General features: G+C 39.6%; 1 protein-coding gene across 2 annotated transcripts; it reads right to left on the bottom strand.

Annotated features, from left to right (window-relative positions):
- On the bottom strand, nt 1-27,877 carry tfap4 (transcription factor AP-4 (activating enhancer binding protein 4)). Of its 2 annotated transcripts, XR_006030714.1 has the most exons (8): nt 27,215-27,877; nt 23,830-23,995; nt 23,279-23,377; nt 20,702-20,872; nt 20,228-20,380; nt 16,766-16,933; nt 9,006-10,569; nt 1-15 (listed from the first exon to the last, which is right to left on the bottom strand). XR_006030714.1 is itself a non-coding variant. In XM_042085845.1 (7 exons), exons 1-7 carry the CDS (start codon nt 27,301-27,303, stop codon nt 10,414-10,416), a joined length of 1,002 nt encoding a protein of 333 aa, XP_041941779.1. In that variant the 5' UTR covers nt 27,304-27,877; the 3' UTR covers nt 7,791-10,413. The 2 variants fall into 2 exon arrangements, 1 of the variants encoding a protein (XP_041941779.1); XM_042085845.1 differs by lacking the exon at nt 1-15 and having other exon boundaries at nt 7,791-10,569.

Genomic DNA, 27,877 nt, shown 5'->3' with positions numbered 1-27,877 from the left:
ACACACACACACACACTCACACACACACACAAATACACACACATGCAAAATGTCCTTTCTCACACACACCATGTTGAGACAAAACTATCTGTGATTATTATAGTACCAGTGTGTTACACGCAAAGTGTGTGTGTGTGTGTGTGTGTGAGAGAGAGAGAGAGAGAGAGAGAGTCCAATGCGGAGAGTGGATGGTGATCAACAAAATGTAAAACTCATGAGGATTAACTGAGTTAATATTTTTGTAAATATTTTATTATATCTTTTCATGGGACAACACTGAAGAAATAACACTTTGTTACAATGTAAAAATACATTTTTTTGCGCAACAGCCCATGTTCTGCATTAATTCGAGCAAGAGTGAAATACATATTTTAAAATGATGTGTCATCACCAAAGGCTATACGATATTTACCTACAACAAGTTCTATTAAACTTTTAACAGCCTAATTTCGAGCAGCCTAGGTGAGACCCATGTCTCTATCACTGGGCTAGCCTAATGCATAGGCCTACGCTATAGCCATTTTGTAAGGAAATAGATTTTGCTAATGACAGAACAGTATTCATTCAAGATGAACTTTTGAAGTATACAAACTCAATAAAGCATTTTTGCAAAGGTATTTGTGTTGCATATTTACAGTATTTCCAATTTTTGGATTCGACTAGCCTATGCTGTTTTCATGGACAGAAATAATCCGCTTTGTTTGTTGTTTTAAATAACTTTGTTTGTTGCTTCTACGTATAGTTGTTCAGTTTCACTTGCTCAGACATCGAATGAGCGCTCATACGACTACTTTTTTGTGCCTCTTTATTTGCTAAATTAAGAAATATTTCCTAATCTGGAAAATGTTTTCTTTCGGTCCGCGGTTCCATAATATTTGTTAATGTAATTGTAATATATATTGCTGCAAATTATCCGCGGACCAGCAATCTCCTCGTCAAGGAGGCCTACCTAGATCATAGATAGAGAAAGCATGCTCTGGGAACAGAAAACTGTTGCCTGTTCGATGGGTCTGTGTGTGACTGTCTACACTTAAAATGACAATTGGTGCGGTTCGGGGGCACCCCCAATTCTAACGTCACTGTGTCATAGGCCTACTGCACATGTTTGAAGTAGAAATGACACTGCACATCACCCTACACATACTATACCAACAGTGGAGTTTTGAAGTGGACACATCTTGGTGTGGCGCTGTTTTTCATCTCATAGACTTCAGTTGAAGGTACGATGAATGGAGCCATTTTCATCGGGAGAATCTTGCCATCCACCAGGATGATTAGGATGAGGTGCTTTGTACCTTAACTGTGTCCTCTTCTTAACTGGGCCTGCTGTGTGTGTGTGTCTGTGCATCTCTTTGTGTCTGGGCGTCTGTGCATGTCTAAGTGTAAGTGTTTGTGTGTGGAAATGTTGTCTTTCTGCACCTATTCCTGCAAAAAGTTACAAAATTGTTACATAGTTACATCACTTGTAGTTATAAGTTCTAAGAAATAAGCACCAATAATGATCAAAAATCTTCTTTCTATTTTTTTTACCTTTTTTATAATTGAATTTCCTTGTTTTCTCACAAAAAAATGATCATATGATCATACATGTGATCTCACAGGGGTAATGGCAAATATGAACCATAAATTATGTCTATATCATTGGTAATTGAGCTAGTAAACCAGACCCTGGAACCTTGGCTGTGTAACAAAAATATGAACACCTTACAAGGGTTAGGGTTAGGGACTTAATTATAAAAACATGTCTCCAGGAAGGGCAGAAGCAAGGCATGATCAAACATCAGTGAATCCAGTTGGTAACATGTAGGGATGTAACGATTACCGGTATAATGGTAAACCGCGATATGTTGACGATAACAATTACCGTTTTCTTTTGAAATATCATAATTATCACGGTTGATTACCGCGGTGTTGAAACCGTGTGTTTAATCCTTCCCAGCTTCATCCGAGCCTGCTTCAGACATACAGTAGGCCAAGTACAATTAAACAAAACTGCTACCCTACTGATTCTGTTGTCTAATTGATGGTTTTAACTGCGATTCGGATTAGGCTACTCCTGATTTTAAAAGGCGGAACATTTTCACCGCAAAACGTGCACTGTATCATTTAGCCACTCTGCATCTTTTTATGTTCGCATCCACATGAAATCCATTCCACTCACGTTATCAGGAGAACAGAGTAGCCTAAAGTCTAAAAACACTTATTTTGGTCTCACTCATTGGATCCAAATAACAGAAATAGCAAACTCCAAGTCATGGTAGGGTAAGTTAAGCTATAAGCACATAGCCAATTAAACATGAAAAAGTGAACGGGACACATTTTGAAACTATTTTGAAACTATTTCAGCTTGTGTACCGTGATAATACCGAAAACCATGATAAACCGTGAGGTTAAATTTTCATACCGTTACATCCCTAGTAACATGTTATGAAAACCATTGCTTAGAAATTGTAACTTGTAATGAAGCACATTTTAGTTAAAGGAAAATTCCGGTATTTAGCACTTTGAGTCCCTTTTCTGGTTTGTTTTGGATGAACTAGAGTGGTGGACACCGGAATTTTGACGATTGGTCCTGTCTCGACTTTTCTGACTCGTTTTGAATCGCCTTTGACTACTCAGAGTGGCTGCCAACAGGCATACTGTAGACTACTCAAACATGTCCTAAAACAACCCTTAACGTTCGTTTCCAAAACTGTGCAACTCACCGAGTGGTTAGTGGTGTTTGTTGATGTTCCATACAAACAAAAGCGTAGCGAAATACAGTTTCTGTCGTGTTTTATTTGGCATTTTGTAAAATCCCATTGATTTCTGTTGGAAGACTCATTGCACGTTGATATTAGAGCGCCACTGTCTATGGTTCTGGTTCAAATACTGAGCGGAAGTTTATACGCGGTTGTGAGGTGTCTGAATAAATAGTTTCACAATAGCAAATAAGACGGCTGGAAATCATACATTGCGCCGATATATTTGCTTTTAATAATCAACGAACACCACTAACCACTCGGTGAGTTGCACAGTTTTGAAAACGAACGTTAAGGGTTGTTTTAGACAGGACATGTTTGAGTAGCCTACAGTATGCCTGTTGGCAGCCACTCTGAGTAGTCAAAGGCGATTCAAAACGAGTCAGAAAAGTCGAGACAGGACCAATCGTCAAATTTCGGTGTCCACCACTCTAGTTCATAAAACAAACCAGAAAAGGGACTCAAAGTGCTAAATACCGGAATTTTCCTTTAATAGTTGTTTTACTGTTAACAATGACATGACAATTAGTAATTATAGTGGATGGAATCCACTATCTTGAAATCTCCTGGCTTTTTCTTCTTCTTATAACCTTTTCTTTTTACCTTTTCAATGTCTTTTAATTATTACTTTTTAAACATTTTAAAACTGATGCCTTTTGGACTTCCGGTGGCTCCGGTATCAGCTTAACTTTTCCCACTTAATATTATATTATTCATTTATTTTGTTTGTTACAAATACAGTTGTAAGATTGAGTGCAGACAAACTCAAGAAAGCAAGGACGACTTTGAGAGGGCGAGAAACTGAGGTAAAGTCGGGAGATGGAGAAAAGCAAGGTGGAGCCCATGGTGAAAACGAAAGCTTGGACACAATTCGGGAAGCAGTGAGCAAAGTTTTAGCTGAAGGAATGGAAACCCTCAGAGCCGAGCTTAAAAGTGACCTTCAGGAATATAGTAGGCTAAGTGCTTTAGAGCAGTAGTTCTTAAACTGGGGGTCCTAAAAGTTTTGAAGGGGTCACGAAATGATTTGCAGTGAAGACATTTTTCTAAACGTTTTTAGTCAAAGGCTGCCATTGACATAATGCCTTTGGTGGTTAGGCCTACACAGCCTACCTATGAGAGAAGACATTTTCTGCCTTTGCTTACAATGCCCATCTCGCAACATTTCAAAAATAAATTCTGCCGATTAGAGAGAAGGGGGCCGCGGGACTTGGCCCACTGGTTAAGAGAAGATATTAAAAAACAAATGGACGAATTCACTTCAGAAATATACACAAAACTCCAAGATGTGTCAGGCCAGATTGAAGAGGTAGCCGAGCGGGTTGGAAAGATAGAACATAACATGGCAGATGCAGAGTGGTGGGACATTGGGTACACTCACCCAGTTGCTAACTAACCAGCGAGCATTGCAGGACAAAGTGACCGAAATGGAGCAGTGATCTGGGGATAGAACGAGCACACCGTGCCCTTGCAGCGTAACCATCCGCAGATGCTCCACCACACTCAATGGTGGTTTGTTTCCTCCAGTTCACTATCAAATAAAGAATTCTCTTCGCTGCTTGGAAGAAAGGGCTAATAGCTAATAGGGAGAGCAGATAGCTAACAAACATTCAGAAAAAGTCCTGTTGGCAAATTTGAGGAAAAGTCGGTAAAGGGGCTATTTCACACAATTTGAGGGTGCTGAATTTAAATATTTTGTTTACCAAGCTCAATTTTGAGTTTTAAGCTTGCTAATTAGCATAATTAGCATAGTTCACATACTTTTTGGTTTTGCCATCAGAAATCATAGGAATTGCAAAAAATAAGGCATTAATATACTCTTTATGTATCAGATATGTTGTAGGACAGGACAGGAATTACCCCAATGACCCTCAAGTAGCAAATGAAAATAAGCTAAAATTAAAATATAAATTGAATACGAATAGCTAAAATTCAGTATGACGTTTAGAAGCAAAATAGATTCCTTGATAATAAATTGATAGAATAGTAGGTGACTGCTCATTTTTCTGTAGAAAGTACTTTGTCACTATTATGAACAGTTGTCAGTCTTTACAGAGGATTTACACTGTATTTTTCTTTTACTGTAAAGGCGACTGTGCTTGCCTACTGTAGTTAAAACATCTCACTGGTACTCTTTCCTATCATTCAAATTCCAGCCATGCAAAAAAATGGAAGAGTGTGCCTGTTTGAGGGTTGCTGAAGAGTGCTATGGAGATTGCATTATTTGCAAAAAAAATAGACAAGATATCCTTTATAATGCAACAAAAAGAAACATTCTTCAGTACATCATTACTGCATATGATGCTGAAAGGGAAGTGGACCTAGGACAAATCCTCAGCTATGAACTGATTAATGTCCCTGTACTGTAGCTATTGCAGATAGCGATGGTTATTTGTGAAGTGGAAATAAGTCTATCCTCACTCAGGTGCTTTCTAGCAATGTGGAATGTCCAGTAGTGATCACTGCAAAAACTGCTCATTCAACACTGGTAATAGATGCTCAAGATCTAGTTATGTCTTTAGGACACCCATCTGACTGCAGCACATTTAAGAAGTATGCAGGAAAGTTTGTAAGAAACTTTTGTATTGTTATTTGGTATTTGTTATGTGGTAGCAAATGATGTTGACTATCAAAGAAATAGACCTAATGTAGGAATGCACACAGATATTGCAACAAATACGCTCAGGCCAATCCAAACTTTTCTCATCTGTTGTTCCTCGTTGGTGGAACACACTGCCAGTTCCTACAAGGGCAGGGTCATCCCTCTCCATTTTCAAAAAACTCCAGCAGAAGACCCAGCTCTTTAGAGAACATCTCCTCTCATAGCACCACTTACAACAAGTCTTGCTGATCCTAGCACTTACCACCCGTCTTGAACTGACACTCAACTGTTTAAAAACAGCACTCACTGATGCACTTATTCTTACTATACTCTACCATTTTTAAATTGTCCTAAAATTGTTGAGAGAATTGCTTTAAAACTTAACTGTTACCATGTTGTTAGTCGCTTTGGTTAAAAATGCGTCAGCCAAATGTAACGTAATGTAATGTAATAATGGTGTAGGCCTATCTGATTAAGACCCAAAGAGTGGTTGAAACGTACTTATTAAATTACACTGGGAGCAAAGAAGACTATCTTCACTTTTTTCCCTTTGCAACTGTCAAAGAAATCCCATAAACACAGGAAGGCCTAGGTAGCCTATCAGATGGCCTTAAGATTAGGCTCTTCTGCATAGCATTAAGTGATTTGCATGCAGTAATTTGAACACTGACCTTGATCTAGTCTACTTTGGCTATTTAAAGGTAATTTATTGCCAAAACATCACACAATATAAATGAGCTAACAAAGAATAAAGGACTTAATCACACACAATTATGTAGGAAGTTTAGAAGTTTAAAACCCAGAATTGACCAAAAGTGCACAAAATTCAACACAAATGAGTCAATACACTTGGAGGAGGCCTGCGTCCTTTCTTTTCCAGATATTTTAGGATTTGGATATCGTTTCAGTATCGAGTATCAAGATATTTATGGCAGGTATTGTATCGAAGTCATAATTTTGGTATCGTGACAACACTATGCCAGAGCCACTCTGTTTTCTATATGTCGAGGATCGGAGGCTCTACCACCAACAAGTGATGCTGCTCAATGGCATATTAGAAGAGCACATTATCAAGCTCTAGTATGGAGGCAAGCACACATACCAAATCCAGTGTTACTAGAAGTAAAATGTTTTTTACTTGTCGGTTGTTGCTGACGGTAGATGCAGTTCTGCATTAGGCTTATTCCCGCTATCTAAGTTCATATGTACTGTAGGCTATATTCTGAGTTGAAGGTTATCTGTGCAACTTGTTATTGTGATGAAATGCATTAAACACCACATGAGTGACTCACTATGTTAGCAATAAAAATATGGTTGTGTTTTGATTAGAATTTCCGAGTTTATTACATGTTAACTGTAATCATGTTCCCATTAAATACGTTAATAAACTATAGTATGCCTTCTTTAATGCTCCAACATGTATTTAGAGAACACTTTTATTTGGTTTTAGTGATTACTTTTGAAATCAACCCAATTTAGGTAAAAATAAGCAAAAATAATCGCTATTTTATGTTAAAATGCTGATTATGCAGCTTAGAACTCATAATTGAGCTTGGTAAACAAAATATTCAGAATCAGCACCCTCAAATTAGGTAAGAAGGGTGGTTTACCAACTTTTCCTCAAATTGGTCGTCAGAAGTTCTCTTCTGTGAAGATGCTCTCCCTCTATCAGGAAGGATAAGGACACCACCGAAGAGGAGAACGACTCGCCTAAATAGTCCCCCCCTTTTTTGTGATTATATTGGAATTGCTGATACCAATGTATCGTCAACAGATTGCCACAAAACCTTTTTGTTTTCGAGTTAGCTTACCGAGGGACCCCACCTAGTGGCCGCCCCCTCCCCTTTGCTAAAGGTGATATGTCACCTTTTTTGTTGGAAGCTCTGTTCAATGACTTGTATTATAGTTCCTAGTTTCCTCTTTTCTTTTTCTTCTTGTCTGAGGTCTTGGAGTGTACAATCACAGGATACCAATGGCATAGTTAATGCATTATCAATACTATAATATATTGTCATGGAATGTAAATGGCCTTAACAACCCTATAAAACGCAGTAAGATGATAGCCAAGGTTAAAAGGGATATGATAAATATAGTGTTTTTGCAGGACATGTCAGGAGATGAACATGAAAAATTAAACAAGCTGGGTTTTAGAAATACTTTTTTCTCATCATACAAAAAACGGCAGAAAAAAGGGGGTAGGAATACTCATTTCAAACTCAACTCCATTTGAATTTATATCTGAAATAAGGGATAAAGAGGGTAGGTTCGTTCTGGTTAAGGGCAAAATAGACTACAGCGGCGACTCCATTTAACATCTATGCCCCCCCAGGTCCTGGACATGATTGGAGAGAAGTGTAACACTTTCATATATACCAATTTGTTTAGACCTCGCAAAATGAATACATGTATTTGAGGAATCCAAACTGAACCTACAATTAACAACAACAGACTGTAAAAAAACAAAGTACAAACTTTATTATTATGTCTTTACAAAAGGCACACGCCTCTTTCCCCAGTTAAAAAGAGAATAATCAAAACAAAAAGTAAAACACATATTTTGACATCAATGAAAGATACTGTCCAACAAATGGTAAGAAAAGGTAACAGGAAAAATGAGTGAGAGTGGGTGATTGAGAGATGACAAGAAGATATGAGATGTCTCGCACCTCCCACAGAGACATACAGGTGTGACATGTAAGACAGAAGAGACCGTCCTGCAGGTCAGTGGTCTCTGTTCAGAATAAAATAAGTTTTGAAGGTATATCTCTAAAAAGGCAAGACTCTTCTCTGTAGGCTTCATTAAGTGCTTCATGATTATACTCAAATCATTCCTCTCCGAACAGACATTTACACATCTGATATGTCCTCTGGGTTCATAACAGATTTAGAACAGAGGACAAATATAGATCATAAGAAATTGTTAGCGCTTCTTATTCAATGCTGTATGTAGAAACAGTCTAAAGAGATGAAAAGTTCACCAATTGAAGCTTTAAAGATGCTCACAATAAAAGCTGTGAAATGAAAGCTTAATCGCCCAATATTAATTTTAAATCATAATATTTCATCTTTGACATCGCAAGATTGAACTGCAGGTTCTGGTTTTTCCACATCACAAACGGGCAGGGCCTACAAAACTTCTTTGTAAACTTCCTGTGGGTCTCAAGGCCACTGATGACATCAGAGGGCTCAGGGACCACAGAGAGCCATCCATGAGAGCATGATCAGGAGGTCCAATTCCTCCAACTGCTTACAGCTAGACACATGCAGATCAGTTCCAAGCCAAACTCAATACATACACACCAATGTAAAAGACGGAGATGCCGAAATTCCAATAGTTATGTGGAATGTTGGAGATGGGTAGGAATATCCCTTGCCCACCATTTGTAAAAATGCACTGAATTTAATCAAGGTCTGAGTCAGTCTGAAATCATCTGAGTATCACAACAGGACATTCCATCAGGAACTCTTCAGTGTCCCCAACATGATGAAAGGAATAATCTGAAAGTTGCTGCGATTCATCACATAGATTGACTAAGTGCCCAACTGAAGTTAAAAATGAAACCTCAGAGTTCATCAACAAAGGCATCTCCCTTTCCCAATGACACCCACTCCAGGGCTGTACCAACACCAGGGCCTCTGTAACACTTCAGCACCTTCACACACACATGTCTGCTAGTGTCTTCCCACCAGGGGCTGGTTCTGCTGCAGTAGGCATGATTTCAGTCGGGTCACCACTGACAACCTCTCAGGGCACAGACTAGCCCTCATGTCATAACACACTGATCTTGAGGGAGGCATGTGCAAAAGAATGGACTCAAGGAACATTAACACTGAGAAACATTCATACAAGAGAGCAGAACATAGAGTGCATAGAGCGAAGTGCGCTGGTGTAATGCTGCTCTACCCTCTTTAGCACGTGTAAACAATACTACAGAGGACACAGGAAGTCCTCCTTCAGACAGAATGCACACATACACAACATATAAATCAAATCATAACATATGCCCAAGAGAAAAATCAAAAAAGTATATAAAGGGCAACTGATGGCCTAGAATTCACATACAGTAATGTGAATGCAAAAGTAGTGCTAACCTAAACTTTTACAGATCCATGGTAGCTTGTGTCTCTATAGTTGTGTATGCATGAGTGAGTGCCTTGTCAAAAGGCAGGAAACACACACATGCGATAATACAAAAGGCCTTACAGGTAGAAGCCCCCTGCTTGTTAGCTTATTCAATTGAACATAATGGTAATGAATGGGAAACATACAAGTTCAATTTGAAACAAAATGTGTGTCATCTTCTCTGAGGATGCCAGGTGGTGCCTGAACCATTAGAGTGAACACTAGGAACCCAGCCCAGTGCAGCATTCATTCACAAAATAGTGTGAACATCACTGTATGTGACAGAATTTAAAAAGAAGTGCACATTCCTGCTGCATCCATCTGCTGTTTGATCAACAGGAGCCCTCTGGAAGCTAGTCATGTTCTTGAACACTGATGATATTTTCAAAAACAACAAATACATGACCATACTTTAGTGATCAGTCCAGTACAATGGAAAAGGCTAAAAAAAATATTTTCCCTGCTTTTGGAAGCAAATGATATTCTAAAAGTAATGAGCTCACAGTGTCATGCTGAACATAACCTCTTACTGATAAGAGACTATGAAAATGAGCATAGCACGGCCAAGAGAAGAAAATACAAGATCTCTGCCCATGGACTATGGGTCAGTAAACTCTGTGCACCACAAACCATTTTGAGTGTTCACAGGTTCTAGGAGTGCTGGGGTTGAATGTTCAGTGAACGATCACATTTAATGAGTCCATTTAGCATCCTGAAGTAGAGGAAATATGGACTTCCATAAACTCAGAAAGCTATGCAACTCCTATATCTTACCATGGGAAACTGGGTAATTATATGCATGTTAGTCTTCACCTAACATGCAAGGACCACAGTAGTAGAACTTTGTGGTCATGTGTTCACTTTGCCGTACTCAGTTGTATGTGTCCAAGTGTATTTGTCTGTTGATGGGTGGCATGTGAAGTCATCACCCATTATTTATTTTGAGTGGATCAAGGCAGTAAGCTGTCCTCTAGCTCGTCAGTGTCAGAAGTTGTCTCAGAATCTGCTGGATCAGAGAGGGGGCGCGCAGGCGTTACAATCACTGCTTTCCGCTGTTCCGCCTCGGTTATGGTCCGTTCTTGTGTGCCCTCAATGTGCTGGATGGCCTGGATGAGAGCAAAAACATGACTTGGAGTTATGACCTGGTGCCTGGTGAAACTGGTGCCTTGTCAAATAAAATGTTTAATGAGATCATTAACAGATATCATAAAATCATAAAAAGGATATCATAAAAATATGAACAATGTTTTTGAACTGTGCGCCCTGCAGTTTCTGTTCTGCAAGAGCCCAAGTCCAATTTAAGTTCAACTTAAGATTTCAAAATTCTTCTTAATCTAGTCCTATCTATGCCTTATTTCTCTTATGGGTCAGCGTTTTTTAGGCCACAGGAAGTTCTGAAAGGGTTGTGAGTAGAGGTGTATTAGTTCACAAAAATCTGGTTTGGTACGTACCTTGGTTCAGTTCATTTTTAGTACAGTAATGGGAGAAATGCATTAAATAATATTTCTGGTTGCTTATTATAAACATAAATGAAACAAACACACCTATATATGGGGAGTGGCCTAGCACGCCCCTGTGTACACACCGAATTGTATGAGTGATATAATTTCTCCTGATGTTGTGATGGCAGGCCAGATGGTTTGGCGCCAGGTGAGGTGTAACACCAACGATCATAGAATGGGTTTTGGGAGTAAGGTGTTCAAATAACATTATGTATGGTTGTTCTAAATTACGTAGTACAATGGGAAATTCAACGAAGCAGTGGAATAATGTGAACTATTTAACTAGTTACACTGATGATGCAAAGATTGCTAGCAAGTAAGCTAATATGGAAAGTTCGCTAGCAAGTTAGCTAAGATGAAAAGTTTGGGGAATGTGTTGCGTTTGGGCGCATATTGCCATCTAGCGTGGCGGAGTAAAACATTAATACTTGGGTCTACGACAGCGTTTCTCCAAGTTTTTCAGACAAAGGACCACTTAACCAATGAAAAAGAAACGCACGGACCACCTAGCTAAAAAAAAAAAAAAAAAAAAAGACTTCAACAGTATATTAGCCTACACAATAGGCCTACTCACTGAACCACCTTGCTTATTGTCTTTGCACTTATTGTGTCAGAGGATTCATATGATTTAAACTGGCATATCTTACATAGACAGTGTTGCAGAACTGTTTGGATTTACATACAAGTTGGTTCAATATTGCAAACTCATCTATATTATATTTTACCACGTCTGGTCGCGGACCACTTGGGATAGCTCACACTTAGAGAAACACTGGTCTACGAAGATCATGACAGTGGTCCAGTCAAATCTTTTACTGTCTATGGTCAAATCCTAGCCGATCTATAACTGTAGCTCGACTTACCTGTGCATGTAAACATACTGACTGTTAAAATTACTCATTCTGATTTTTTGTCAGATGTGTAGCCCTGTGGACACACAATATTGTTGGAAAATTGAGTTGTGTGAAACACCATTTGACCAGCCTGGTCTTGGCCTGTCTACGTACTTCCGGTCGATTTCTTTTCCCTACAGTACTCCGTCTGGAATAGGTTGATTCACGCTCGTTTACTTCGGCAGTTGGGCAGCCGACCAACCAGCGAACAGTGGGCGTCCCTGAGAGCGATTACGTACCCAGGCATGGTGTTTCAATTACTACGTCCCCGCCCCTGAAGCAGATCGCTTGGAATACATCAACGTAGGGAGAGAAAATGACTTATACTTATGAAATCTTTGAACAAATGTAAATAATAGTTTAGCCTATTAACAGGAGTGTCATGAACAAAGTCACAGTGGAGTAGGATGTTATATCGTCAGTTAAACTTTAGTCATAGATTTTGTCACTAAAGGCTACGAACGTACCCGAGTCAAACTGTAGTTTAGTAGGCTACGTGGTCGGGTCAAAATCGCTATTTTTCAAATACTAAGAAGGCTCGACATAACTTGAAACTTTGATCGAAGCATCATCAGTGTCTCTACATATGAACTCGAGCATTAAGAACATTGTTCGTGTACACATAGTTTATTAAAAAGAAAGATTTTGGACAACTCACTCCTTGCAAGATGGCAGCGAGCAGAAAAAACAAGGTGAGTTGTTCAAAAACTCTCTTTTAGTAAACTCTGTGTACACCAAAAATGTTCTCAATGCTCGAGTTCATGTGTAGAGACACTGATGATGAAAAATAGCGATTTTGACGCGATTGTATCAAAAAAGTAGTAGCCCTATAGGAATCCCATTCAAAAGGTAATTTCACCCGAAAACGACAACGCATACAAGCTTAAAAGTGGCGTTTTGGACGTACTTATGCATTTATATGAAAGTTTGACTTGGGTACATTCACAAAACACTATATGATGCATTTTGGCGAGAGTTGCGCAGATGAAACGTGTGATTGCTGATAAGATGCACCCGTACTTGTTATGGCCGTGCTGCAGAGAAACTTCTCTGTATGACGAAACGCCGGTTGTTAGTGATTGGTTCAAAGCGGTTCAAAGGAACTCCAATGATTTTAAACCTCAAAACTGTGCCCTCCCACCCGGAAATAAACGAACGCCTATGGATCTAGGCCAGACTCTGCAAAGTCAGAGAGTCTGGTTTCCAGGCTACCATTGGACTGAAATTTTGACTAAAACTAGACTAAAATGACGAGACTTTTAGTCGACTAAAACTTGACTAACAAATGATATTTGAATGACTAAATATGACAAAGACTAAAAAGGACATCGTCACAAGACTAAGACTAAGGCTAAATTAAAAATAGGTGACAAAATTAACACTAAATAAAACCTTGCCAATCTCTAGGTATGGTGAAGGGTATGTCAGAATGCAAAGTATCCTGGATCCATGAAATAACTGGCCCTTGAAAATAAAAATATGCCTGCCTCTATGGGAATTTAACATAGGGGTATGTATATGGCCCGTTTTTTTGAGGAAGAACATTTATTTATTTACGATACATTATTCATTCACAAAGAAAATTGGTGTCCTTAAAGGTTGGATTTTTCCTCATTTTGTTAATTAAGGCATTAAGATCAATTTCCAAAAGATGATTGTTTTTTATTACTCTTTTTAGTCAACTTTAGCATGTGTATGTACAGGGTAGGTAAACTTCTGGCTTCAACTGTATTTCAGTCTTGCTGGAGTGAACGCAGAACATGGGCTATTGCGCAAACAAATGGATTAGGGGGATAATCTGCATCTCCGTTCATCAAAAGCTATAGCTTAGCTAACATATTGGCACAAAACATAAGTTCTAAAAGATTCCCTCCATTGTAAACAAGTGACATTTCTCCATGTGGGGTAGTGTCAAGCAGTGAAGTGATAGCGTATAGCAGGTAGGCAATGTTCACGTCACGCGAGTCAGACAGAAGATGGGGGCCGTTTTCTCTGTTGGCATTTCATTTTGTCCCTCTGCAAAAACACCATTTTAACGCTGTTTTCAAACAGAATTTCAAAACTTTTCCGGTGATGATACCCCCGGAACCTCCTGACATCATCCGCACCCCCCTCAGAAAATACTTCCAACGTCCCTGCTTTTTGTGAATAAATCCAATTTTTGTTTAACCAGTGTAATCCAGTTATTTAGAACACTACTAAACAGTCAACAAATCAAATAAGGGTTATTCCATATCAATTCAATACAAAATATTGAATTTGACACCATGGTCTCAGATTTTTGCAATTTGTCCCATGTCTTATGACTATCATACGGAAATTTCAGCCTGATATTTTGTTGCTCAAATATGCTAGCCGGGGTGAACGCAGAGCAAATTCGTTAACAGGTTTCTCTGGGTTCATACAGGCTACAAATATGCCTTTTCAATTATGGAGGATGTTAGGATAGGTTAGGCACAGTAAGGAAAGCACTGACTTACTGGCGGGGCTTCAGTGTTGTCACTACCTGTCGCTAATTGATTAAATGAACACCTGTCCTGACTCCCGGGCTCACAATTAGTTCAAGCCTGGGTAATCTCACATTTGAATTATTGTCCTGCCCACCGCTAATGTCCTATTGATCGAAACAAACCCGGCTCAATTTTTTGGCAATTGAAAAAAAAAGAAGCATATTTTTGTTTTCAAGTGATTTTGAATGTGTTGCACTAACAATCTTGAAACTTTGCAAAACCCTGCTTTGCATAATCGCATAAGCCAGCGGTTCCCAAACTTTTCTTCCCGCGGACCACCTTCTACATCCTGACTCTGCTCGCGTACCCCCACCATCCGACACATAAATATTGACGCATTCCAGACCTAATCATGTTTAATTAGCCACCCTACATGATAACAAATAACAAAATCAAAATGTGCAACTGGTCTATGAGCCCTCACGCTAAAAAAAAAAAAATAGACTGGTTAGATAGCACCTCACTGCAAACCACACACTGTGGCTTTGGGCAGTCTGTCTCCCAATCCACGTAAAGCCCAGGCCTATATGCCTCATCATACTTTTTTTCATTGTTTTCTTCGCAGTCTTTCCTGTCTCATCCATTCTTTTATCCCCCTGCACTCCACCTCCACCTTCATTATTCTGCCCCCCATTCCATCGTTACCCGTCTCCTGCCGTTTCTCTCGCTTCTCCTCTTCGATCGCTTTAATTGGGCCTTTTGGACAGTGTCCCAGTTTTCCATGTTTGCCTAGCCTTCTACCCAGCCTACTTCCACAAAACTAACGCGCCAGATATTCTGGCTGACTGCAGGAAATCATGTGCATTGTAGCCTACTATAGAGTTTACAAATTATTTCCTTTCACATTTCCATATCATTATTACCCGATTCGAAATGATTTATTATTTATGAATTAATTACAGTGCATGAAAATGCACTGTTCTGTTATCCGAAGTCGTCTTCTTCTTCTTATTATTATTATTCTTCCCACCAAATTTCTGCGTCTAATTCAGCTTTAACCGTTTAACGTAGAAACTTTACTGTTCTGTACTGTTCAAACTTTGTAACGTAGGTCTTGAAAAGGACACGTGGGGAATGTATTTTTCACTTTTGTAAACGTTATACTTTTTGAGATATTAATAAAAAACAAGCTTATTTTCCCCCATAGACTTTGCATTAGCACTATGACATCACAATGGACTAATTAACTTGATTTGCACCTGTATCAACTTCCAGCTGCTCACTATTAGGACCCATCAAAGGGCCAGTTAAACTGATTGCACCTGTATCAACTGCTTTCTGCTTAACTAGGCCAACTCTCTCTGTGTCTCTCCATTCTACAAGGATATAAGGCACATTCCATCCAACTTTCTATCCATTCATCCTCTTCAAACCATTCACTCATCCACCCATTAAACTATCCATCAACATCCATTAAACAATCTGCCTATCAACATCCATTCAACTTTCTGTCTATCAACATCCATTACACTATCTACATTCAACTTTTAAACTATATACTCTGTCTCAGGCATTAAGCATACAATCTGGCTCTCTTAAGACTACTATTTCCTCTGCCCACAACTGTTTCAAAATAAATGTCCTCACTACAATAATTCACTATTAAATAATTTAACTATTTAAACTACTCAACTATTTAAAGGAACCGTATGTAAGAAAAATATTTCAATTAATCATAAAATGGCCCTGATATGTCACTAGACATTAAGAAATAATGTTCACTTCAAATACTTATATCACTGACAACAGTAGTCCGGCCAGGATATTGTCATTTAAAAAGTGAAGTTGCAGCCCTCAACTGATGTTGATGTTGTGTTTTGTCATGTCATGTTGTGTTTTGGCCTGATGCGCCACCCTCCACCTATCTACTAATCACAAAGTCAGTAGTGTTCTGCCATCCGGGTTGGCAACCTCGAGTCAGGGGGGAGGGGGAGGGGATACACCGCTCTTCAGTATTTTGAAAGTGATTGCAGTACCAGTTTTGGCCACAATCTTACATATGGTTCCTTTAACTGTTCAGCCATTTCAACTGTCAGTTCAACTATGACTCCTGCCAACTGTTTCCAAATAAAAGTTTGTTTGGCATCTTATGTTAATATACAGTATGTTTATATTTTCATGCACTGGTAATTTCCTCGAAATTAAATTTTCTAGTTGATTAATCATTTTTAACACCTTTCCGACATTGCCCTTTTTATCTCGTGTGCCCCCTAGTGGCAGCTCGCATACGTGTACCACATTTTGGGATACCCTGGCATAAGCTAATTAAAAACACATCCCAGAAATCTCAAGAGCAAATACAGACTTATGCTGAAGTACCTTACCAGCAACTGCAAGGCTCACACAGCTAATAGTGAAAAGAGTCAGTATGACCCATAGTAAACCTTGAAGACTTACTTGCACAATGGTGTCCAGATTCTGCCGTGATGTAGATGCTGTGTTTATAACAGAAGCCGGTCCCATTGTTACCACGGTAGCATGGTGAGAGGAAGAGGACAGAACAGGGGCAGGGACTATAACTGTCGGGTGACTGGTAGGTGTAGGAGGGGTGGATGGAGCCAAAACCTGAAAATTACGAGCAATTTTAGCAGTTGTCGTCTCTAACACAAAGTGAGCTCATACTTTTTTCAATATAATGTCAGGAAATATTCAAATAAGAGCTTCACTGAAATCCAAATTATTATGGTCATATAGGTTGACAGTTTTTTCCCCCTGAAATGGAACTGGAATTGTGATTTTATCCGGCCCTGCCTCCTCTACACTAGGGATGCACCTAAAGGATATTTTGTGGGCTTTTTGCCTTTACTTGGACAGGACAGTGAAGAGTGACAGGAAGTAAGTGGGAGAGAGAGATGGGGTGGGATGAACCGCAGGTCGGATTCGAACCTGGGTCCCCGTGGGTGAACCCAGCCTGATCTGCCGGCGATTTCTTTTTCTCCCTGCAGCTCAGGCTGGAAACCTGTGCATCTTTTTCTGCTGCTTCCGTTACAATTTTGCCGGGACCAATCACAAGCTGGCTTATCCACCTGGCACTCTATTGGCAGGTTTAAAACGATTACTATAGCTGGAGAGCCTGGAGTTTACGCGTCGCTCTGCAAACGTCACCCGGTTCGTTGGTCAGATTGGTGAATGTACGCAATTGGATAGTCAGTCATTTGAACTATGCCCATTGATCACGCCTCTTGTGCAGTAGAAAATACATAGCGGACTCCCCAGACCAATGTTCAATCTTAAGATTAACAAGATTGAAGAGACTAAAGGCATCAGGCTTGACTTACACATTACTTTCCCTAACTAAACATTTATTTCCGGAGACAAAATAACACTTAAGAATAAATGTAATGAGTTGTTATTGTTGTTGTAAAAAAAAACAATTGTGCAGCTGTGTGCAGATAAAAATCCCATGCTAGTGATATACACTAAAATACCCCTGCCAAAATGGTTCACACCACTAATCACCCTCTAATCCCCTCTATTAACCAATAGTGGTGCAGTCCGGTTTCCCCATGAGAACCTAGGAAGTTCACACCGAGTTTGAATGGTTGTAAATAAACGGTATACAGAGTTGTAAGTTTTAACTAATAAATGACAAGATTTTAAAAGCCAGTGTGAAAGTTAGCATTGCTTTATACCAGGCAAAGTTTATACAAATAAGAGATGAAAACGACAATGTATTTGGTTTGAGTATTTTCTGTTGAACATCACACATTTCATGTGTTGCCTAAAAATGCAACAAAAACCCATGAAGATTGTAATTAATCTATGGCACATGGTGGTTAATATCATGAATAGTAAACCAGGAATATAACGCCTGGCAAACTGTAATGATAATGATGTAGCCTAACCAGCGTTGGGGTCATTACTCAAAAAAAGTAATGCGTTACAAGTTACTCGTTACTTCTTTAAATTGTAATGAAATTACTTTACTCGTTAGTCATTTTGGAAAGTAACGTGTTACTCGTTATCGTTACTTTACTTGAGTTGGTCTCTAACTTAACCAGAGTGCAACATTCAAAGAGTTAGGCAACATTGTTATTCGCAATTTCAGATTCGGCATTGGTCAGCTAAAAGTAGCCTAGTAGGCCTACTTTCACTAACAATAGCCTATATTAATTTTGTCACCTTTGCTAAATTTACCCTTTGTTTACTTTTATTTTACCGTTATGTGCATGTGCTTCAACATCAAGCTTTGGGCTTCATTTAGTGTTTTGTTCTTACATTGGCAATGACTCTTCTACATTTGCTGCCTGCTGCATCCTTTCTGTTTTTGTTTAAACGTTTGAGGTCTTGAGTTAATGCATTAGGTAACATTGTTTGCTGGTAACCCGCCACAAATAGCCAACAGATTCTTGCGTGTGTATTCTCTCTCCAAAATGTGTCCATTATAGGCTGGCCAAATGCGCAATTCTGCTGCATAAAGTCGAACGAACACATTTGTTTATTGTACAGAAAAATAAATAACCTGTCAAGCAGTCAGTTGGCTATTATATATTGCAGTCAAGAGTTGGAAGTACTGTAGGGCAAATTCATTTACAAACCAAAACGTGGGCCATAAGCCTCTATTGCTTGTAGCCTTTTAAAAACATCCGCTAGGTAGTTTAAATCGTCAACAACATTGTTTTTTGCAGAAGCCTACCCTAGGCTACAGATTAGTTTTTAAAAGTTATTTCTCCACTACTGGCTCATTTATCAAAAAGGTGCTTTCTCTTAGTCCTCAGCAAATTAAGCTACAGGTAGTTCCATAGAGAGACGTTAGAATAAATTAGCGTTTGCGATTGACAATGTTGTGAAGTAGGCTATAACACTAACTTTGCAAAGTTAACTTGAATGCATCAATTTTGAACAAAGTTGTGTAGGCTACACCGCGCCAGTTGTAGTCTGCATGAACAGTTCTTGCACAAGCCACTGTTTTGATTTGCGTAGGGGAGGTGCGGGCTGAAGCCAACCTGTTTGAGGGGGAGCGGTGCATAGAGAGAATGCATGCTCTACCCTGTGCATATACTACAATAATCTATATTTTCAATAAGCAATTACTGCATGCCAACAATAAGTCAATATATTAGAGATATTGTGAGTAACGCAGGAATGGACGTTACAGTTATTCAGTAACTGTAACAAATCACTGAAATTTGAATTGTAATGCGTTACCTTACTTCATTACCCAATAGAGTAACGAAATTACAGTAACGCGTTACTTTGTAATGCGTTACCCCCAACATTACTCCTAATGACAAACACCAAAAGTTATAGTGGCAGTAAATGGCTAGTTGCACACTGTGTGCACACCACAGCTCAGTCCAAGAAATTGATGTAAATGGATCGGCCCATGGATCTGCTAAATTTTCCGATCCCCGATCCAGCTACTTTGTCAATATCGGGGCCGATATCCTATCTAAATATCTGATCGGTGCACCCCTACTCTACACACTGTTAACCTGCTACTGGTTGCTGCACCTGACATTACCTAGCTTGTTTGCATCTTTATGAACAATTGTCCTACCCCCAACAACTCAAGATTGGTTCTGTGCACTAATGGACTAATGCCTGAAATGGCCCACCAGTGGGGTATACAACAAAGCGCGCTGAACATACCCAGGCTTTGTTTGGATAACCTGGATCGACAAATACGACACTCACAATGGCACCATGAAGCTCACTTATGAGTAAATTTGTCAAGCCAGGTTTTCCTCTTTAGTTTCAATGCACGTACCCATAAAAAGGGCTTTCGCTCATGATATGTCAATGATACGTAGAAGACATCATACGGACATGTTAGCAAGGTTAAAAACTCGATTTCCACCGGAGGTCTTTAAACAAAATAAAATTCTCAGTCATTTCCAACTTTTGAACTGTATATACCTGTGGACTGCTGACCATGTGATTTTCTCTCTCTGTCGTTTCCTGTTGTTGCTGCAGTCGTAGGAGAGTCTGAGTCTGCTCTTGCTGCTCCTGAACCTGCTGAGCTATGGCCTTGAGCTTCTCAGGATAGAGGTGAGCATCTAGTGAGCGGATCTACACACACACACACACACACACACACACACACACACACACACACACACACAAGTGTTCAGCATAACTGAAATGCCATCAAATAAGGCATTTGAATACATGGAAATTACTACTAAAATGTATTCACACCTTATAGGGCCTACTAAACCAATGCGGTGTACACATAAACTGATATTCAAGTGTGAGGCAGTATAACAAAATATGCAAATATATCTGAAAGGTTCTTATACAGCTTTTAACATGCTTACTAAATTGTTGGTTTGTTGAGGATACGTCTAAACGTAGAGAAAATCATGTGCATGCACACACACACACACACACCTGTTCTTCTAGTATCATACGGACTGATCTCTCTTTGTCCAACTGCTGTCGAAGTTCAATCATCTCTCTGCGGAGGTCCTCCATCTTCTCCTCTTCCAGGGCATCTGGAGAGCCAATCCCTTCATCCTTCTCCTCTGCACGTCTCCTTTTTGGGGAGGAGCCAGTGAACTCCTTGAAAATATGAACAAATTAATTGAGTAGACAAAAATCAAGAGTGATAAAATCAAACAATTGCCATAGACAATTTCTTGTTAGATAAAAGGCTCAATGTTATGTCAGAAAAGCACATTATGAACAAATTAATGATCAAACCCCACACATGCTCCCTCTGTCTCAGGATAAGTCCTCACCAGTCTGAATCAGTTTTAATACGGATTTCCGGAACAAATCCGATCCGTGTCCACAAACGCCGTATCAGTTTTGCAGTAGATAAGATGTGCGTCCACACTCCATTGATACGCAAATCAATGCCAATTTTGGCGGGTAATAAAATAACTTTTACCAATTTGCTTTACTTTACCAGTTTGGCCGGTAAAGTAAAGTAAAGTAAAAAGTACATAATGTGCATACCACAAATACATAACGTGTTACGAAATATTAATGCATTGTGTTTACCTATTTCCTTTGTGGGGGGCTGATGTCATGTAACGGAGGCCGCAAAACCTGAAGCAGCCAGATCGTTTCTTTTATTGTCTATGGAGTTAGCTGAAGATGGAACGTGAGGAGCTTGTAGGCGAAAATTTTCAGTTTTAAGAAGTTGCCTGATCAGTGATCACCACCACCACACGCATCACGCACTGTGCGTAGGGCACCAAGAGACAGAGGAGGGACCAACTTTAGCCAATAAATAGTAGCTGTACTGCAAACTGTTTTTCACTCTCGTTAGAGAAAGTATACAATGTCAACATGCACCAACAGCATGTTACATAAAGATGATACTTTTCGGGTCCTCTCTATAAAGATCCAACTTGAATGTAGGCCCTATACTCCATTTAACTGAGAACGCGCCTGAGCGCACACGAGAGGGAGAGAAAACGAGTGGCATGTTTCAGCTGGCTTGTCATTGTTGAGGATAATTGATATCTCCTTTTTATTAAAGCGATGGTTCGGAGTAATTTCACCCTATGGTCCTTTGCACCATGACCGAGCCAAACACCCTCCCAGAACGTGTTTTCCTTTGGTCGAACCCTGGTCGAGTAGCACCGTCAGAAACTAATGACTTTCTGCAGGCGTAATGGAACCTACTTTTATCTCCTAAATTACCCCACTAATAATGCCCTGAATGGTACGAAACTTCTACAGTAGTACAACTATGTTCTTTACTCATAAAACGAGGCATTGAAAAGTTTGTACACCAGGAGTTTATTTAAATAACACTTGCCTGATGGATGCTACTATCTGCTACTATACTGCTGCTTCGACGTTACTTCCGTGATTTGGGAAAAGCCCGTAAAAGTCCTGGCAGGAAGCATGCATAAGGATATAGATCCAGGAATGCACTAATATTTTGTTCGTAGTACCAGTTTGCAACAATTATTAGTTAACACTAAGTTGTAAATACTTTGGAAAAAAAAAATATTAAAAACTGGGATATACCAAAAAACGTTGATGTAATCGCTTCCTGCCAGGACTTTTACGGGCTTTTCCCAAATCACGGAAGTAACGTTGACGCAGCGGTATAGTAGAGATGTGCTTTGAAGAAAGGAACATCTCAAGACCTTTCTGTTTAATGATCACTTCTCCTCCACACCCAACACATAGCTCCATACAGATAACTTGTCTTTGTTGTATTGTTTTGTTTGTTTGTTATTGCGTTTCCTTGCCTTCCTACTGTGTAAAGTGACCTTGGGTTTGAGAAAGGCGCTATATAAAATAAACGTATTATTATTGTAATTATTGAATTTGACCTAGCATTTATGGCTGGTCGACACAACAGACGCTCATCAGACGACCACAGTGGGAGGTTGGGGATATATCTTGATCATTGAATTGAGATAGCAGCGAGCAGATCCAGTCAGTGTCATATAGGCCAAAGTGAGAGGTTTAAATTTAAACTCCACTAAAGGGAACCAGTGGAGTGTAACTAGGAGGAGTTACATGTGTCCTCTTTGGCTGATCGAAGACCAGGCGTGCTGCAGTATTCTGAATCAGTTGTAAAAATCTTACTACACAAGCAGGTATGCCAGCTAATAGTGATTAAATTACAATAGTCTAACTTGGAGATAACCATAGCCTGTACAAGAAGTTGTGTGGAATGTTGTGTCAGATAAGATTTGATCTTCATTATGTTGTAAAGGATAAACCGACATGATTTTGCAATTGAGGCTACATGCTCAGAGAAGTTAAGTCGCTCATCAATTATGACGCCCAGGTTACGTGCCGATCTAGTTGGGGTCAGTGAAGAGGAGTCAAGCTGGATGTTAATCTGTTAGGGAATAGCTGTTATATGCTATATTGCTTAACATAAAGCATCCGTTAACACTTTTAGATGTGTCAAAGGCACTTAAAAATATGCAAATGCTTCATATCGATTCCCATGCATGCTGCTCCATCTCGAATACAGAAACATACACACACCTGTATAAACCGCTTAAGCTGGTTATTCTGCTGAAGGAGTCGTGTCTTCTCTTGCTCCAAAGAAAATATATACTCAGTTGTTTGCTGTAGAATGGCTGCCTGAAAGAGGGATGCAAATCAAGAAAGGGGGAATCTAAACCACTGCATAGAAACTGGGTTTTCATTCACTGCAGTGTTGTTTTACATTCTTGATGACTACAGGTTCCCCAATCCAAACAAAATGTTCTGTTCCTCTCTACCATTTTGATTTGCCATACCAACATGAGTCCGCCCATGGAACCTTGGCAATTTTTTGAGATTTTTATTCAGACTTTCATATCATACTAACTCAATGCTTAGTTTAAATACAACTGTAAACTTTTCTGAAAAATGATCACCATATCAATGGAATATCAATACATCAACATAAAAATACCACTATGAACTAGCAATACCTGTTTAAGAGTAATGCAGGTAAACTCTAGATTTTGGGCTTGGCACTAGCTCTTTAACTCTTAAACTAGATATGTTTTTCTAGTTAATGTTTTTCAAATGTACTCTCTTCCGCTTACCTTACTAAGTTTCTCTCCATCACTGTGAGGGATGAGTGTTTTGAGTGATTGGAAGCCAGAATTGATGCTCTGCATACGCCTGCGCTCATTACTGTTGGCAATTTCACGTCGGATACGCCGCTCCTGATCCCGCGCTGTCTCCGGGGTCAGGGGGATGTTTGCTAAACTAAAGCCAAACATTGAGTCACACCATTACACAGGACATCAAGATACAATCAATATCAATATATTTCAGGCATTAATAAAGAAACAGACAATCTCAAATACCATTTCCTCTAGGGGGAAAAAACAGTAACAATGATCGAGGCCCAAAAGCTATAATATCCTGAAGACATGTTTATTTGGTATTGAGAATCATACAATACATAATGCAGACTGAACTGCAAGAGGCAGTACTGGTTCACTGAGCCTAAATATGGCAACTTATGCACTTGGTCTAACCTGGTTTAGACATAATAAACCGGAGGTAAAGCCAATTGACCTGTCGCTAAGCTCCGCCCCCAATTGTTACGTGTGAAAACACGGACAAACAAACCAGACTTGATTAGAAATACATTGTGGACAATAGCAGCTGACAGTATATGAAAGTAGGCTTTGAGAACGTTTTGGTTAATAACGGATTTACTTTCCTCCAGAAGCTATCAAAAGGGACTTAATTATGCTATTGAGGGGTGTATTCAAAACTTCAGAATACATACACGGTGACAAGCAGTTGTGGCGAGTAGCCGTGCAAATTACCGTGCAACCAATCAAGGTGACCTGTCGTTAAACGCCACCCTTAGAACGCTAACCTGGTTCTAGACATAATAAACCAGAGATAAAGCCAATTGTGTGTTCTTGAGTGTGTTGTTACGAAATGATGAATCGTAGTGTTCAATGTACATTATAAGAGGCGTAATAACACCATTTGTAGGATTTTTTATTTTAGAAAAATGGCATACTCCATTGCTTCCTTTTATAATTGAAATATCCAGTGTCTTACATTATACAACCCCATTTGCAAATAAGTTGGGATGCTGTGGAAAATGTAAACTGTAAACATAATTTGATAAACTGGAAATTTCATCACTAATATTTAGTTGCAAAAAAGAGAGACAACGTATCAAATGTTGAAACCGACAAATCTGGCATGATCCAGAAATGCCTCCTTCTTTTCTGAGCCAAGCTCATTTAAAGGTTCAGTCAGCGATTGCGCAGGAAGATTTGTTTGTGTTTTATGTTTATATTAAAATGTATTAGCAGACACTTTTGTCCTAAACACCGTACAATATATTTAAACCAAGGACCAAATGAAACACACCAGAAAGGTATTTTCCTCTATCCGAGGTCAGAATTTCCAAATATCCGATGTGGCATGAAGGCCCTATTAGTCTGGATGCCAGACGAACTTAGCCCCGCCCACAACTGTTGAGGTCAGGAAGTTCGGTCTGGACTTGTTCCATTGTGGAGCCAGAACCAGAACTCCTGAACGGTTTTGTTCAAAGCTGAAAATGCAACTGTGTTTGACAGAGGACAGATATAAGTTGCTAGTGACAAAATTTTAGCTTTCAGTATTGTACAAGGTCTTTGTAAGTGACATTTAAATAAAAAAGTGTTTCATTCGTCTGTTGTACAAGATATTGAATATAAGTAAGTATAAGTATATTGACAGCGTAATAACCAGAAAACAATGTTAAGGAATTTGTGAAGAAGGCATTTGTGGAGAAGAACCCCTGTATCGGCTGAAAAGCGCACCATAATGACATCCCAATGGAGCTTTAGGTAAAAGTGTCGGCTAAGAACCATAACATAAATAGAGTAGCATACAAATGTCAAAAAATAGCCTGTGTGACAGAAGTAGACCCAATGCAGCCAGGGAATGTTAGTAAACATGTGATTTGTGTGCTGATGCAAACAAACGATACCAGGAATTGCTGTTTAAAGGCAGTCATTATGGCAACAAAACCTATAACTAGATACACATTATCAAGATAGGCTGTAACAAGACATTCTAGAATAATTAAAAACAATCAAATTAGACGCAAGATCATCCCTCCCTCAAACACCTGCTGCATTTATGCCTGTTAAATAAACCATAGCAGCTGTATCTGAACATTCAATGTCAAGTGGTAGGCTACCATGTCCAGTAAATTAATTCCATGTTTCCCTTTAAAATTATCCAGTGCAGTTACATTACTTAAACAATTCAATGAAAAATGTAGTGTTATAGTTTTATTCAGTTTCAAGTTGCAGCAGTCCACAGTTTTCCCATTTGTAGCTGCCAACCCAAATCCTATAGCCTATTGTCTAACTTTGGTTACATTGCCTGTGTAAACATATAGTAATTGGCATCATTCTAAATGTCTTTTCACCCTCATTCTATTTCGGCCATTGCTGAGGCAAACTTCATATCCCGGCATGCTCTGTGCCCAAGTTGTTTCCTCCGCCCCCTACAAGAGTACAGACGCAGTGACGGGCCCGAACTACATAGGCTACACACCCCCTCATTACATGAATTGTTAAATTTCCCCCACATTGACTCAAATTCAGCTGTAATTTTGTACATATTTGACGTCACGTCAAAATAGGAACACATCTAATGAGTAAATCTGTACTGATTCACCGCTTTCCAAAACGGCAATTCCAACCCTCCGCCATTACAACAACTCTATTCAGCTTCCTCCACGTCTTTCCATGAGGCAGCGTGTCTGGAATAGAGAGGACAATCGTTCGCTCATTCGACTACGAATGCACCTATGATAACCTACAACAACAACAACAACAAAATTCACAAAATTGGACATGAATGAGTCCAAAAGACACACAGGCACATTTTCGTTCTAAATAATATTCTACACGAAATGGGTAGCACGAGCCGCAAGCATGGCCGCACTGCCTCCAACTTCTACCCGCTCTCGCAGTTTGGAAGACGACCATGAGATTGGGAAACGAAATGGGAAAATACCCATACCCTATTCACTAATCGTAGTTGCTTAGAATCAACTGATACGAGGGGCACATTTTCTACTAAAAGCCGTTTAAAGATAACAGCCACGCTACGGAAAGGAGCTTGCAGGCTATGACACCACGTGGTTAGTGTTTGTTGCACACAAAACGACTAACGTTATTGATTTCGCCTAAATAAATTACAAACGTGAGAATTGACGGTTATTATGTTGCCATTTCACAGGCGATTGCGCAGTTATTGTTATGGTTCCACAGATTTTTGTCGACAATGGCCTGCTCAATGGGTTCACCTCGTGTACATAATAACATCTGTTCCAAGCCAAGAATGTTGCCATTGCTACATTTCACAGGTGCTATGGCGAAAATGTTACCGTTACAAATCAGAAAATAATGCTAAGTGGGGTGAAAGTGCAGGGCAGGAATGAACCATTATACACACCTGCACAATCCTCCGATCACCTCTTTCTCAGTCTTTCTAAAATGTTGCAAGGAGGGCACCTTCTGAGCTGGTACCATGAAATACTCCATGCTTTCCTCTCCAGTTTTGAATCACCGATACCTCGTCCTAATCAACTGTGTGAATCCTGATGCGTCCAGATATTGGAGCAGGTCCAAGCACCCTTTTGAAACTGAAAAGGCTCTTACTACGTTTTAAAACTGCAAATTATCTTGACCTCACAATTGAATTTGGCTTAGTGGTTGGAGTTGTAATATTACTCGACTTCCAGCTGATGGGGTTCCCTCGCTCGTTGTGTGTGGCGCTCACTTGTTATCCCTCCCCTACTCTCCCCCTCCCCTCTGCATAAGGTTACGTGAATGTGTTTTTGCAGCTGATGGAATATCTGTCAAGGCGGGAAACAGCTGGCTGGAGGCAAAATTATCGACCGCATTAGCAAAGGATAATGCTACTTCAGTGAGATATTATATTGGTAGAAGACAGGGGGAGTAGCCTATACCATGTGCGATATCAAGCGCGTTATGAAATAAAGCAGATGTAGGCTATTCTTACATAGGCCTATGCTAATACATCAATCACTAGAATATAGACCCAGGCTACTATCTACTAACAGCTCTCCTAGGGTGTCGTTTGAACCGTGAATGG

This window comes from Alosa sapidissima, chromosome 3, assembly GCF_018492685.1.
Source record: "Alosa sapidissima isolate fAloSap1 chromosome 3, fAloSap1.pri, whole genome shotgun sequence".
NCBI lineage: Eukaryota > Metazoa > Chordata > Actinopteri > Clupeiformes > Clupeidae > Alosa > Alosa sapidissima.
Note: the sequence above shows the minus strand (reverse complement) of the source record. Positions and strands in the feature narration are given on the sequence as shown.